Source organism: Nicotiana tomentosiformis, chromosome 7, assembly GCF_000390325.3.
Source record: "Nicotiana tomentosiformis chromosome 7, ASM39032v3, whole genome shotgun sequence".
Lineage (NCBI taxonomy): Eukaryota > Viridiplantae > Streptophyta > Magnoliopsida > Solanales > Solanaceae > Nicotiana > Nicotiana tomentosiformis.
The window spans coordinates 83,363,099-83,379,187 of NC_090818.1; the positions used below are offsets into that span (position 1 = coordinate 83,363,099).

Consider the following 16,089-nt stretch of genomic DNA (forward strand, 5'->3'; position numbering starts at 1 on the left):
TTTCTGCAGATTCTGGTGTTCTGGCATGTTCTTCTTCACATTTGCAAAGGTACTCTCGCGAACGCGAAGAGTAAACTGGTCAGCTGGAATTTTCTTCTTCGCGAACACGAAGACTTGGTCACGAACGCGAAGCGATGGAGGCGTTACCCTTCGCGAACGCGACCAGCTCCTCGCGAATGCGTAGTGTTAGGCAAACCTGGGAGAGAGTCAGTGATCCTTCATCGCGAACGCGAGCATGGTCTCGCGAACGCGAAGGCCATGAGGGGTAACTATCGTGAACGCGAGCAAAGTCTCACGAACGCGAAGGCTTGGCAGCCGATACTCTTCGCGAACGTGATGCACACTGTCGCCCAGCACTTTAAAAAATCCAAAAAAGGGGAATTGACCATTTACTCATTTTCTCAAAAACTAAACGGACTAGAGGCGATTTTCAAGAGGTGTTTTCTTCCCCAAAGTGTTGGTAAGTGATTCTAAACCATTTTCTTTCAATTACCCATTACATTTTATGAATTATCAACCTAAAATCTAGAGTTTTCATGGTAGAATTAGGGGTTTGGGTAGAAACTAGGGATTTCGGAAATTTGGGGATTTAGACCTCAATTTGAGTTCGGATTGCAAAACCAATTATATATTCGGGCTCGTGGATGAATGGGTAAATGAATTTTGGTCCGAACCTCGAATTTTGACCAAGCGGGCCCGGGGTCGATTTTTTGACTTTTTGGAGGAAAATTTGAGAAATTTAATTTATGCAATATAATTGATTTCTTTAGCAATATTTGATATTATTGAGTCATTTTTGAATAGATACGAGTGGTTTGGAGGTGAATTCTAGAGGAAAAGCTGTGATTGAGAATTAAGTGACCTTCGGAGCAAGGTAAGTATTGTGTCTAACCCTGACTTGAGGGAATTAGGAACCTCAGATTATTAGCTATGTGAAATTCATGTGAGCGGCGTATATGTGAGGTGACGAGTACTTATGCGTGGCCAAATTTACCTGTTTTTCCTATTTTCTCCCATTTTTCTTATATTGTCTCTTTCCTATGCCTAATTGTTATGTGTTTAGACTAGTGTTGTTAAATTGATCGTTCTTATCATGTTTACGTATTCTCTAGTAATAATTGAGTATTTATTTCTAAGTTGAGATTGATATTGTGGAACAAAATATTGAAATAAGGCTTGTACTTGTTATTCTATCTCCCTATTGTTATTTATGCATTGCATTATGGTAAGGGGAAGTGTTAATGCATGAAGGGTGATGCCGTGACATATTGTGAGTGTAAAAGCACGAAGGGTGATGCCGTGCCATATTATGAGTGTAAAAGCACGAAGGGTGATGTCGTGCCATTTCTATTAATTTTATGGTGAGATTGAGAGTAAAAGCACGAAGGGTGATGCCGTGCATTTTTCCTTTACTGTATTCGTGTTCCTGTTGATTCATTATATATTGGTTGTTCCAGTTATCATTCTGCTGTAGTTCTTTATCTCGTATTTCCCTCAGCATGTTTTTCCCTCCCGATATTGCATGTCAAGCTCTTCATTACTGTTATTTGTATATACACTGTTAAATTGTACAAGTTGATTTGTAGGTGCCTTGCCTTAGCCTCGTCACTACTTCGCCGATGTTAGGCTCGACACTTACCAGTACATGGGGTCGGTTGTACTGATACTGCACTCTGCACTTTCTGTGCAGATTTTGGTACCAGCTCAGGTTGATCGAAAGTTTTGGTGTTGGACCGCTATCCGGGGATTCAAGGTAGATCTGTCGGCGTTCACAGAACTTGAAGTCCCTGTCTATCTTTTCTGTTCTACTGTTTCCTTCATTCAAACAGTTGTATTTCTTTCAGACTATTACTTGTAGTGAATTCTAGAATGCTCGTATATTATAACTTCAGATCTGGGTGGTAGTAATTAATACAGTATTTATATTATTCCGCACTTATTATATTTTATCTTCGCTAATTCTTGTTATTTACTGAATAGAAATAAGGATTTGGTTTAAATAATTCTCTAACGTTGGCTTGCCTAGCAAGTGAAATGTTAGGCGCCATCACGGTCCCGACGGTAGAAATTTCGGGTCGTGACAATTGATTTAGAGAAGGAATAAGTAATGTATGAATTAGTAATGCAAAAATTATAGTTATGGGGTGGCAAAATATACCCCTCTACTTTCATATATTATTTATATTTAACCACCGTTACACTATCGGGCCAAATTTACCCCTACCGTTATACTATCGGGCCAACTTTACCCCTACAATCAACAACCTTCTAAAAATACCCCTTGATCTGTTAAGTAATCCAAAATCTTCCAAATTTCTTTTATTTAAATCACTTGTTGTTCTTCTTGGTCTACTATTTTTGAAATAATTGGCATTTACCTACTTTCTGAATTAGGAAAAAAAATTAAGAGAAAAAAATATTAAATAATACAGCCGAATAAACAAAGTATAGTAAATTAAAAATTCTAAATTAGGTAGCTTTTCTAAATTCTAAAAGTATTTACAACATCCCAATTCTAATGAATTCGTTGCACCAAATGTATGGAGACTTTGCAAGTATTAGTGATTGAAGTTGAAATTCGTGGGAGACTTTACATTGTCTAATTCATCTTTACTTTAATTAAATGCTTACATATTTTGCACTCTTAAGTTAATCGATCGAACTATATACTAACCAGATAATGACAAAATATATTTGAATATACATGTACACACATAATGATCAACTGCATATAATACATAATAAATAGACCTCACTAAATTCTACGATGTGTATATGATTGAAAAATAAATAAAATTTTAAATTAATTTTATTTATTACAAAAAGAGAAATGGATGCATTGGTAATAAAAAAATTATGAATAATTTGTATAGTCTAGTAATTTTAGCATTCACATCAATAGTAATTTTTAAAATTAAAACAGTGGACCAAGAAGAACAACAAGTGATTTAAATAAAAGGAATTTGAGAAATTTTGGATGACTTAACAGATCAAGGGGTATTTTTAAAAGTTTGCTGATTGTAGGGGTAAATTTGATCCGATAGTAAAACAGTAGGAATAAATTTGGCCCGATAGTATAACAGAGGTTAACTGTAGACAATATATAAAAGTAGAGGGGTATATTTGGCCCTTTTCCCTTAGTAATATAGGAATTGTAATGTAAGTATTAATGATACAGAGCTTAGCAATATGAAGATTCCTTCTTGTTGATTGTTTAATTTGATATATTACATATTAGTGTAAAATGTATAGCTTAAAATATTTGTTAGTAACTTTTCAAAAGAAAAAAAAGAACTTCTTACTATTATAAGGGTTAGTTTGATCATTTTAGCGTTTTAATTTATATATTATTAATATATATATTTATTTTATATTTTATCAGGCATAAACTAATGCGTAGATTCCCGCATAACTTATTCGGGTATTACTTATGAGGAAATAAAAATAAAAAGGAACAACCAAAAGTTGGATTAACTAATGCTAATTTGTATGTGGAGTTTACATCTCCTTAATCCCAATCAAATATTGTGTAAACTTATGCTGATATTTTTTGAGATTATAACTTCTAAAATCCAAATTAAACAAAACAAACCCTTAAGGTTTTGGCACATTCATTTAGAATAATTATTTAATACATTAATTACTAGAGATATTTGATTAAATTCCCTTTATCTCATTTTGAATAAGTAATTAATGATTATGCACTTCTTGGAGTATTAATAATGAAATTGAAGAAAAAATTAATAGTTTTCCAGCTGAATAAATATTGATTGATGTACCTTTTAAAATCACTTATTCAACCTCAATTCTTTTATCAGTTTTCACTTACTTTGGGAATAAAAGTTAAATATTTAAAAATCACATCAAAAGTACTAAAAATAAATTGTAATGTTTATACATGGCAAGCTAGGAATTGGAAAATATTCAGGAGTTCATGTATAAATACAAATTTTGCAATAGTACAGATACAAATGAAATTAAAGAAAGAATGGAGTGGGTAAAAAGCTCAAAGAGGGCAAGGAATTGTCAATACTGAATACATAAGCTATGTAATTAGAGGGATAGTTGTTTGTTTCCGTTTGGAAGTCTAGAGGGTGATGTGGCTCTGGCCTCTGAATGCTCTTTAGAGTTGTTATATTTTGCTGGTTAATGGTAATATTTTACAGTTTATTATCAAAAGAATAAATTGTAATGTTTCTCATATAAAAAAATATCGAAAAAAACATTTGAAAATCTTGACTACAAAATGCGAAAAGTGTTGACACATTTTATGGAGGGAAGAATATTTTCTTTTTATATTTTATACCTTTATATATACATGGTCTTCAAAAATTTTGAAGTTAAGTTTACCTTCATATGAGAACTTCAAAACTTACATTTGAACATACGTCTTAGTAAGCAAATTGCTTAATATCTGTTAAGTACTTAATAGACACTATGTCAACGATACTTCGTCAGACTATATTTTGATGTCATGCATTTCAAATTCGGAAGAAAACGAATTTGAAATATACACTTAAATAACAGGTCAATTCACATGATATTATGAAAGGAAATCCGATATTTTAAATGCAAATGTCTCCATTCAAAACCCTAAAATCTTTTGGTCAAATCACAGGTGATAAGAAACATCTTTTTATTTAATTTATATACATAAATGGTATAAAAATGTGTACATAATGCACTTTTTCCTATCACCTCAAGTTATTTATTTACGGGTTTAACATTTATGCATTGACATTATAAAAAAATATACACAATTAGATTACTTATACGTATTTTATAATAAGTACTGACTGATAACATAGTAAAATTGGTAACTAATTTGTTATTATATTTTAAGCTACACTGATATTGTAAATTTCCTTATACAGTCCCTACATATAAATTAAATCTCTTACTTTATTTTTTAGATAATTAAATTAAATTAAATTAATATAGATATTTATCTACTATTGTAGGTCATTTAACTTGATGGCGTAAATTAAATTAAATTAATATAGGTCATTTATCTACAAATGTTTTTATTTATTTATTTTATGTTTATACAAATAAAATTGGATGATTGAGTGAATACAGATTAGTGAGAGAGGGCTAGCTGGCTGAGTTCCCAACCTTTTACACAATTGAGGTGAAGGGTTCAAGCCCCTATATTTTTGTTACCACGAGATATATTGGCAGCCGCCGATTATTTGATTGGCTGAAATTTGGAATGAGTGCACTTGACGATATGAATCATTTGAAAAATAAACGTATTCGTTCTGTAGCAGATCTTTGACAAGATCAATTCAGATTGTCTATGGTTTGTTTAGAAAATGTGGTTCGGGGGACTATATGTGGAGCAATTCGGCATAAATTGATACCGACACCTCAGAATTTGGTAACCTCAACTCCATTAACAACTACTTATAAATTCTTTTTCGGTTTACACATATTATCTCAAGTTTTGGATCGAACTAATCCATTGACACAAATAGTTCATGGGCGAAAATTAAGTTATTTGGGCCCTGGAGGACTTACATGGCGCACTGCTAGTTTTCGGATACGAGATATCCATCCTAGTCACTATGGACGTATTTGCCCAATTGACACATCTGAAGGAATCAATGTTGGACTTATTGGATCATTAACAATTCATGCTAGAATTGGTCATTGGGGATCTCTAGAAAGCCCTTTTTATGAAATTTCTGAGAGGTCAACCGGGCGGATGCTTTATTTATCACTAGGTAGAGATGAATACTATATGGTAGCGGCACGAAATTCTTTAGCCTTAAATCGGTATATTAAGGAAGAACAGGTTGTTCCAGCTCGATACCGTCAAGAATTCTTGACTATTGCATGGGAACAGGTTCATCTTCGAAGTATTTTTCCTTTTCAATATTTTTTTTTAATTGGAGCTTCCCTCATTCCTTTTATCGAACATAATGATGCGAATCGAGCTTTAATATGCAACATCAAGCAGTTCCTCTTTTTCGCTCCGAGAAATGCATTATTGGAACTGAGTTGGAACGACAAGCAGCTCTAGATTCGGCATGTAACACATATACCATATGATAAAATCTTATTCACACCGAAAATTTATACTAAAAATTATATTAATTTATCATAATTAAGATAAAATATATATTAATTAATTATAATTTAGTGATAATTAATTTTTTGAATACATATGTCACTTATTGAGTTGGTATAAATATTCGATACAAATAATTTTTATCAATTTTAGAGCGCAAAAATGACGCTTTACCAGGTGGCGCGTGCGCACAGTATAATAGGCGTACTCTCAATTTTCATCTATTTTACCACGTGAGAACAAAAGACAAGTGATGCTGACGAGGTTCCCGTCCTGTGAACAACAATGTTATTACCAAAAGAAATCTTACAGCGAAGAACCTATTATTCCTTCTTTCCTTTCTACTGCACACAGCACACAGCACACAGTTAAATAAAAGAAGAAGAAAAGAAAGAATTATTACAGTTTGCTCTTTACACATACCAAAACAAAAAACGTGTTCTTATTCCTACCCCACGTATATATTTAAGTTTCCAACTCAATGACACTCAATAAAAGGCCATTCATTTGATTTATTTTCCTAATAATTTCACAAATTGTTTTTTCAGTATTTATTTCATTTCCTGTTCTCCAGGGTTTCACTATACAGGCCGTTCAAAAGCTTCTTCTTTTTAAGAAAAACTAGAAGTTTCAGAGCCTTTTGTTGAAGTGAAGGGGTGATGTCAAATTTGTACAATCAGAAGTTGAATTTCTCACCTGCAAGAGCTATTTCTCCTCATATAAGGACCAACCTAGATGTTGATAGGTATTTTTGCCCAATTCGTTTGTGTGGTGTTTTGTAACTTGATATATACTGATAATTCTTTATTAGCATGTTATGTTATACATGTTTTTGGGTGTTGTTAATTTCTTGTAGTCAGTACTTGACAGAGCTGTTAGCAGAAAGGCAGAAGCTTGGACCCTTTACTCAAGTCCTTCCAATATGTAGCCGACTTTTGAATCAAGGTTTGTTTTCTTTTCTTCTGTCTCATGACGAAAGTTGTGAATTTCCATTTAAATTGCTAGGCTGTCACTACTTTTCATTCATTGATTCATGTCAGGAAACCTATATGATATGCACACCCCTTTTAAGTATATATGACCACATAAAACATTCATATCAAGCAAGTAAGGGTGGTATGATTTTGTAGTTCCAAGAGCAGGTAGAAGAAGAGATTTATAGTAAAGAGAAAGCGAGAGTGAGAGAACAGACAGAGAAATATGAGTTTAATAGATTTCAGAATATTCAACAAAGAAAAATATGTGCTTCTTTAACTTTTTTTTTTTTTTTTTTTTTGTTTAAACAAAATCATAACTCACTTTAGAAGGATCAAAATTGGACGCAAACAGGAAACGTACTGATTCAGTTGAGAAGCATGTATATAAACAGCGGAATCTTGTTTCATAGGAAATGTAAACCTGAGTGGGCTGAAAGTTTTTCTTCTATACAAGATAATGTGCTTATATAGCAACTTATTTGAGGTAAATTCACCTTGTGATTGTCTATATAGATGTATAAGTTCAAGTGAACGTAGTTAAGTTGATTTTACTTTGACTTACTAGCATTGTGCATTCTGCAAATGTCCACTTCATAAAGTTTAATTCGCATCACGTTTACAGAAATATTAAGAGTTTCTGGAATGATCCCCAACCAAGGACTTAGTGACTATGACAGACTACAGCGCGGCAGCCCTAGTCCTATGGCTTCCTTTGACATGATGCAAGATATTGGAGGAAAACCCTTAGGTGGCTGGACTGGGAATGGATGGAACACTCCTCAAGAGGTGAGCATATTTGTAACATGACATAATATGTTAAACTTCCCACATTTCTGCTTATTAAGTGTTAGCTATGTTCTAATCTTTTAGTGAGACTAATGGTTTCTCTACTAAAATTCAAAGACGACATGGTGTAAGGAAAAACAGTAAAGTGACATGCCTTGTTCCTTCTCTTAATGAGTATCATCATGGCACACCTAAAAGATTTTTGTGAGTTTAATCATCATTATAAACAGAAAAGTGGAAGATTAAAGTCCAAAGAAAGATCTCAACATCACAATTGCTCTCTTATGACTTCATCGCCTTTGATCAAGTTGATTAAGATTAGGCAGAATTATTCTTTACACCTAAAAGACACTGTGCAGAGTTTTTGCTGTACAGCTTTCAACTGAACCGGAATTTCAGCATAGCCCAATAAGTACTAGTTATGAAACCATGCTCCTTAGAATAAAACCGACCACAGTTTCCATGAAAAATAATGCTTAGAGACTTAGAAAGTGCTCAAATTAATATTGAGAATACAAGTTAACCTACATAAGAAAAAGCATAAATTACAATTTACAAATCTTGCAATATATTGTAACAATCCGTGGAAAATAAATTATTTTCCAGCGATTCTGCATCAAGCACCAATGACAATTTCTCTGGAAGAGGGATTAGTGCCAAACTTTGAAATATTAGAACACAAATTTTGGATACACAGATACATTTATTCTTGTGATGCAATATAAAGTGTATGTGGTGAGAAAGTATGTAATTGAGATCTTGCCTTCAGGTTTTAAAAGAAAATTATGCATGGATACATCCATATTATGACAATTTGTGTCTATCTATAAACTGCTTTATATGGATATGACAATTTATGTGGTGAGAAAGTATGTAACTGCTGTGTCATTGCTGCAATTTGCAATTTATTCAGCTAGCTCATATCCATATACAGTGAGGGTTTGACAATTGGAATATCTTCAGTCTTGCTTTGAACAAAAAAGTCAATACCCTATCTTTGATGTTAAACTTCTCTAAAGCCTAGATAAAGAGATTCATGCCAAGGAATGAACCAGTTCATTTTGTTTGACATGCTTAGGACTGAAATATATCCGCTCCGTTCCCTTTAAATTCATGCAAAGGAATGATTCATTTAAACAAAAAGCATTTGAAACACTCGAACATGTGTTTCTGTAATCTTTCAGACATGCAAAGGAGGTTTGACGCATTGAATGGGCTTCTAAGGCTTCACTTTTCTATGTATATTATTTAATTTGTCCTTTGTCAATATTTTGTTCATGAAACTTTATTTGGTAGTAGGAAAAGGCAAATTAGCGTAGATCCGGTAATGACACTACTATGACATGTTAATAAATTTATTTGTCATAGCACTGTGCTTTCCACCTATCCCATTTCCTTTTTCTTGCTGGTCCAAGCGCTGTTCTTCCTCTACAGCCTTCAATACTTCATATGTCTGTTTTTCTTGGTTTCCTTGACTTGCAAAGGATATTTAAGGTGGTGAGAGGGCTTGGTGAATCTTTTGTTTGCCATTCATTGTTATCGGAATTTGGTTCTTATGATTCAGTTTCATACAATAATAACAACTAAACCCCAGTCCTGAGCAGGGAGTTCCAATATCAGAAAATTCCACAGGAAAATTTAGTGACTAACCTTCATATCCGTTGGTGATTACTCTATGCTCTCAAGCCATTTCCATTGCGACATTGGCATAATTGCTGACCCGCACTTTTATGTTAGCCCGTTCATGTCCCTCTCCAGTTTTTTCGCTGCTCTGCTTTCTGTTTTGATATATGCGTTTTGATTAGCGTGAAATTTGTTTTGCAGCAAAGATTAGATGGACCACAGGGAATGCCCATCGACTGGCAAGCAGCACCAGGAAGTCCAAGTTCATTTGTTGTGAAGAGGATTTTGCGGTTAGATATACCCGTTGAAAGATATCCGAATGTAAGCTGACTTGGAAATCTGTTGATAGTATTTTATTCATTTTACTTTTTCCACAATCTTGTCACTTACCTTCTAGTGATAGTTGCATTGGGTGTGCATAAAATGATTTAGGCAGTAGATATCATTATAATCCATTAGTATATGATATCAATGTCAAGTCTTGGAGGCCTTCTGCAGATAGATTTTTGACTACTCAGCATAATAGTAGTTCATATAAGATAGGAGGTAGCACAAGGATGAATCTGTTTACACATGCATTCCTATAATGATTGCACTAAGTCACATACTTTGTGGGATGCAGTTCAACTTTGTCGGACGGCTTTTGGGACCTAGAGGCAATTCCCTGAAACGGGTGGAAGCTTCTACCGGATGTCGTGTATTTATAAGAGGAAAGGGTTCAATTAAAGACCCTGACAAGGTAAAGTTTTTCTGTCTTTTCTGCACATTTTACTGCTCTTTGTTCCAGTTTGTTTATAGGAACCTTTCTCTCTCTCTCTATGATCCTCTACATACCATTTCGGTAATTAATTTTGTAAACTTCCAGTGATTTGCTTAACTTCTCTTAATTAATATATTGTATAATTGAAGGAGGAGAGTCTAAGGGGGCGACCAGGTTATGAACACCTCAATGAGCCGCTGCATGTTTTACTTGAGGCAGAGTTACCCATCAATATCGTTGATACACAATTGAAACAAGCAAGGGAAATTATTGAAGAATTACTAAAACCTGTGGTAAGTATCTCCCTGAGTTCAATGTATAGAGCTTGAAGATAGCCTTCATTATCATGTGCCAATCTCAATCTGGTTTTAGTCCTTATGTGGCTGCAGTAGAAACCAACATACTATAAAAATAAACTTTTCAGATAGAAAATTGTCATATAGTTTTCCTTCCACAAGCAGATATATTGCGTGGTTATGTACTTTGTTTAATTTATATCTGAACTTGAACGGTCATGTGGAAAAGGGTGTAATGTATCGACTGTTTCCCTATTGAGTATCTTCTTTTGCCTAGTCAATAGGCTATGATGAACAAACATGACTGAAATTAAAGGCTTATTATTTATAATCTCAAAAGATTTGAGGCACTGGAAGCCAACTGATTTCCTTTGGTATAGTATGAATCAACTTTGCCCGATTTAGTGTTCATTTTCCTGGAATTGCAGGACGAGTCGCAGGACTTATATAAAAGGCACCAACTTAGAGAACTTGCTTTGCTGAATAACAATTTCAGAGAAGAGAGTCCCCAACCAAGGGGTAGTCTATCTCCTTTTAGTTCAAGTGGGATGAAGCGAGCGAAAACTGGCTGGTGACAGATGCCAAGGCTTTCTTTCTAGACATGGTGCATTCATATAGCTGCATGACAAATTCCAGACTTGAGGATGCATATGGTGTCATTGCACCTGAAGACAGTGTGGCTTTGGGGACTTTGGCTGTGGTAAAAATAGGTTGTGACAGAACAAAAACAGCATATGGGTCGATATTTGATAACCTCTTACTCATTTGGTGACTGTAGTTTCTTCTAGTTGTTTTTATTGTTAGTGTAGAATTATTATTTGATTTATTTGTTATTGACTTACTGTTGATAAGTGTGGTCTTGTTTTCCTTTTTCCCTTTTTAGTCTTATAAGTGTAACTCATTACATCCTATGTCCAAATATATAATTTGGTTTATATTAAATCTGGTGGTGTGGGTATTAGTAGCTAGATTTTTTTCTCTTATATAAGAAGCCACAGTTGAGCTTCTTCACCACCTTGTGTCATCAACATGGCTGCTTGGGATTAAACGGATAATCTGGTCATTTCAATAAAATGGAGCATCATGGTTGGCTAAAAAGGAATATAACTGTAGATGCAGTACAAACTTTTGTGTACCTTGACCAAATTGCCCCTTTGCTTATCTCATTATTCATCAGCTATTCAAAAGCCACAACTTTTTGATGTTCTACGTGGCACGAAGAAACTGAAGGGCTTTTTTTTTTCTTTTTTTTTCTTTTGCTTTTTTCTCTCCATCTGTTATATGAACTCTCTCTGTTTAATAATTACTCAAAAAGTCTTTAAATGGAATCCTTGAAGATGTTGTTTTCACTTCTTTTTTCCTTTCCACTTCTTTTTAATATTAAGACTTTACATTTAGAAATAACAAAGCTACTAATTTATAAAACGGAAAAGGCCCATTTATGCCAGTGAACTATACGAAATTGGGCATATTTGCCCGTCGTTAAAAGGTGGTCTCAATCCTGCCCTTGCCGTGTATAAGCAGGTTCACATATGCCATATTTTAGACGGACAACCCTAATAAAATATTTAGCACCCGATTTTGACACGTGTCACAATCTGGTGCAATCCATCTATACATTAATATAAATAACAAATCAACCCGACCCATCACCCTTATTTTAATAAACCGACCCGACCCAATACCATATTTTAATAAACCCTCTATCTTATTTTATTCCCCCCTCTCTCTCTCTCTCTCTCTCTCTCTCTCTCTCTCTCTCTTCGCAGTCGACCATACCACAAAGCTGGACCTCTAGGATTTTGTTTTCAGAGACAAGTCGAAAGCTTGATGCTTTTAACAGGTATGTCATGTTTCTGTCTTCTTCTCCTTTTTCTATTTGTGGGTCAGAGATTCGTTTATTTGTATTTATATGTGGGGTTAAGGTTTCTTGTCTTATAATGGGGTTGTTGTTTATTGATATCTTTATGGCACTTTATCCTACTACAGAATAAAATAAAGTGAATAATGTGTTGTAATTGATGATTTTGTTGTCTGGTTGTGGTCCTTCATTACCGTATGTTTTTGAAATACTTTTACTCAAAATGATTGTGGTCCTGTTTATGCCTTTCTACTTACTGCCGTGGACCCTCACTTGTCGCTCTTTTTATTCCTTTGCATGTGATATAAACAGAAGATAATTGCTAAAGTGGACATGGTATTTCACTATGGGGGTAATTGGGTATTTTCACCTGAAATAGTGTATGATCAGAAGCATGTGTACACTTTATCTGGTTATGATGCTTGCCTTGTCAACTATAAAAGTCTTTGTGAAGAATTTACCAAAAATTTAGGATTTAGCTCAGTCGAGCAACTTTTAGTGACTGGACCTTCGGGAAGGTACTACCTGGTAACTGATGATGATGGTGTGAGGACTCTTCAGTACTTATTCTCTACAAAGTTCAATGTGATTAACTTTTTTGCTGTGGATAAGTTTGAAGCTAGGGTGTTTGGTCAAAATATTATTATCATAAATAAAAATATTCTGTAGATATTGATGCAACATTTGATGTGAAAGTAGTTTGGGTGGTAGTATTTTTGATGATTCAGAAGGTTCTGAATATGATTATTCAGAACTTGAAGCTATTAGTAAAGATAAAAAGAGGGTTGTAGCTGATATGTTAGAAAAATTTAAGGAGTTGGAGTTAGGTATGACATTTAAGGATATTGAAGAAACTAGAAGTACAGTGAACTTCTATGCATTGGCTAATAGAAGATGGTTGCAGGTGATCAAAACTGATTCAACTAGGGCTAGCTATAAGTGTGCTACTGGTTGTCCATTTAGATGTTATATCTCACAGGATAACAATAGTTATAGCTATCAAATGAAGATATGGAAAGATATCCATACATGTGATCCTTGCTTCAAAAATCCTAGGGCTGACCAGAATATTTTAGCACACCTATTTAAGAGAAAAGTGTAGTATAATCCTCAGTATAGCCCGAAGGAAATGAAAAATGATTTAGAGACTGGGTTTGAATTTAATGTGTCAATGTATAAGCTTAAAAGGGCCAAGAATTTGGCACTTAAGAAGTTAGAGGGCAGTTTTGTTGATGATTACAAGAAACATGAGGTATATGGGCAAGAACTTAGACAATCTAATCCTGGCATTGATGTTGTAATTAATATTTCTAAAGATGCTCTTGAAGAAGGGAAAAGAAAGTTCTTAAGGGTGTATATATGCTTCAATGCATTGAAGATGGGTTGGAAAGATGGCTTGAGACTACTTATTGGGCTGGATGGTACTTTTCTTAAGGGGAGATATAAGGGCCAGTTGCTAGTAGCTATTGGTCAAGATAACATAAATTATTTTTACCCACTTACATGGGCTGTGGTAGACAAGGAAAATGCTAGAACTTGGGGATGGTTTATTGAGCTTCTGAAGCTTTTTTGGATCTAAATGATGGTCATGAAGTTACTTTCATCTCATATATGCAAAAGGTATTACTTTCATCTTTTATTTGTTTTCCTTTTCTATTCTGTCTATTTTGCTTTCTCACATTTATGTTTCTTTTGTCAATAGGGTTTACTTGATGCTGTGAGGAATGTACTTCCTAATGCTCACCACATGTTTTGTGTGAGACATATTGAAGCTAACTGGCAGAAAAAATGGAGAAGTGGACAGATGAAGAAACTTTTATGGTGGAGTGCTTGGAGAACTTATGAAGAAGATTTCAAAGATTAACTCAAGAAGTTAGGTGAGATATCTGATGATGGTGTTGCTGCTAAAGACCTATTGCATTATCCACCACAAGCTTGGTGCAGAGCATATTTTGATACTCAGGCTATTGGTTCTAAGTATTGTTTAGGTTGTTGTTCAGGCTATTGGTTTGTAGCCAACTCCCTTGAATTGTGACAAATCAGAATGTTTATAGCCCTTATATTGTGCTGCTAATTTCATATGCACTATCATAGCTAGAACAACTCCCTTGAATGTTTGTAGCCAACTCTCTCTATTAGTTTGTAGCCAAAAATATATAGGATGGTTATTGTTCTAAATGTTGATTATGTATGTTTAGTTGCGTATGTTCAGATTGTGTATGTTCAAAGACTGCATGTTCAGGTTGTGTATATTCAACTCCCTTGAATATTTGTAGCCAACTCCCTCTGTTGGTGTGTTGTCACGATCCGAAATTCTCACCTTCGGGACCGTGATGGCACCTAATATTTCACTTGCTAGGCAAACTAAAGTTAGAATATAATTAGCCATTCTAACATAATTTTAAATTAATTAATAACAAAGAAACAATTGCGGAAGTAAAGTCTGAAATAAAGTGAATACTCCATAATACTAGCGATGTCTGAATACTATCCCAGAATTGGTGTCACAAGTGCACGAGCTTCTACAATAATACAAACAAGGGTCTGAATAAAATGAAACTGTCTGAAAGAAAGCACACAGCTAAAATAAAGTAGAAGGGGACTTCAGAACTGCGAACGCCGTACAACTATACCTCAAGTCTCCACTGGTAGCTGAATCCGAGCACAATCTACAGTACACCGCTGGGACCAACTCCGGAATCTGCACAAGAAGTGCAGAGTGTAATATGAGTACAACCGACCTCATGTACTATGTAAGTACTGAGCCTAACCTCGACGAAGTAGTGACGAGACTAAGGCAAGACACTTATATTAACAGTTGAAGCCAACTCAGTAGTCATAACCAACTATTATTACAATCAACTTCCGTTGCGGCGTGCAACCCGCTCCAACAACAATATAAAATTAACAACTCTTGATTGTAATAAAAATACTCCAATAAATATCACATTCAATAAGAAATTATTAGGCAACAAAACATATAATGATTATAATTTATTCAGGAAATAAGTAATGACAAGAAGTAATTAATTGTGGAAAATTATGGAGAAAATAGACAATTTCATGTTTAATATGCTAAATGTGAAGTAGCAATTAAGACACATAAATCAAGTAAGCATGTAACAATTATTGCATGAATTCAAGAATTAATATTTGACAAGGAATATGAGAGAAATAATTATTATAATAATTATTTTGTATCTTAAAATAATTTATGATTTTTAAATAATTATGGAAACAATTAATTTGACAAGGTATAGGCACTCGTCACCTTGCATATACATTGTTGCACATGAAATTCACGTAACAAATAATTCAAGGATCCTATTCCCTCAAGTCAAGGTTAACGACGACACTTACCTCGATTTGCTACCAAATTTAAGATTCCAATAAACCTTTGCCTCATGAATTCGTGTTCGAAATTCTCAAATCTAGTCATAAACAATTCAATATACTCAATACAAATTGTAGGAATTAATTCCGTATGAAATTACTAATTTTTCGGATTAAAAATCCGAAATTCATCTAAAAAATTAACAGTGGGACCCACGTTTCGAATCTCGAAAAAAACTCATAAAATCCGAACACTCGTTCCGATACGAGTTTAACCATACAAACATTATCGAATTCCAACACCGGATTGACCTTCAAATCTTAATTTTATATTTTTGGAAGTTTTTATAAAAATCTGATTTTTCTTCCATAAATTCATG

The 16,089-nt window shown here is 34.1% G+C and overlaps 1 protein-coding gene across 2 annotated transcripts; it reads left to right on the top strand.

Moving 5' to 3' along the window:
* Positions 1-6,600: 6,600 nt before the first annotated feature.
* Positions 6,601-11,457, top strand: LOC104095837 (KH domain-containing protein At3g08620-like). 2 transcript variants are annotated; one of them, XM_009602058.4, is made up of 7 exons: positions 6,601-6,818; positions 6,930-7,018; positions 7,673-7,836; positions 9,661-9,780; positions 10,082-10,198; positions 10,369-10,512; positions 10,944-11,457. In XM_009602058.4, the coding sequence occupies exons 1-7, from the start codon at positions 6,733-6,735 to the stop codon at positions 11,088-11,090; spliced, it is 867 nt and encodes a 288-aa protein (XP_009600353.1). In that variant the 5' UTR covers positions 6,601-6,732; the 3' UTR covers positions 11,091-11,457. The 2 variants fall into 2 exon arrangements, with proteins under 2 accessions (XP_009600353.1, XP_009600354.1); XM_009602059.4 differs by having other exon boundaries at positions 6,677-6,818; positions 6,944-7,018.
* Positions 11,458-16,089: the final 4,632 nt, after the last annotated feature.

Bases quoted from the DNA above. Each gene is read 5' to 3' on its own strand.
- LOC104095837 (XM_009602058.4), top strand. From the start codon at position 6,733: ATGTCAAATTTGTACAATCAGAAGTTGAATTTCTCACCTGCAAGAGCT. The intron at 7,019-7,672 runs GTTTGTTTTCTT...TCACGTTTACAG, and splicing joins TAGCCGACTTTTGAATCAAG to AAATATTAAGAGTTTCTGGA. The intron at 9,781-10,081 runs GTAAGCTGACTT...TGTGGGATGCAG, and splicing joins CCGTTGAAAGATATCCGAAT to TTCAACTTTGTCGGACGGCT.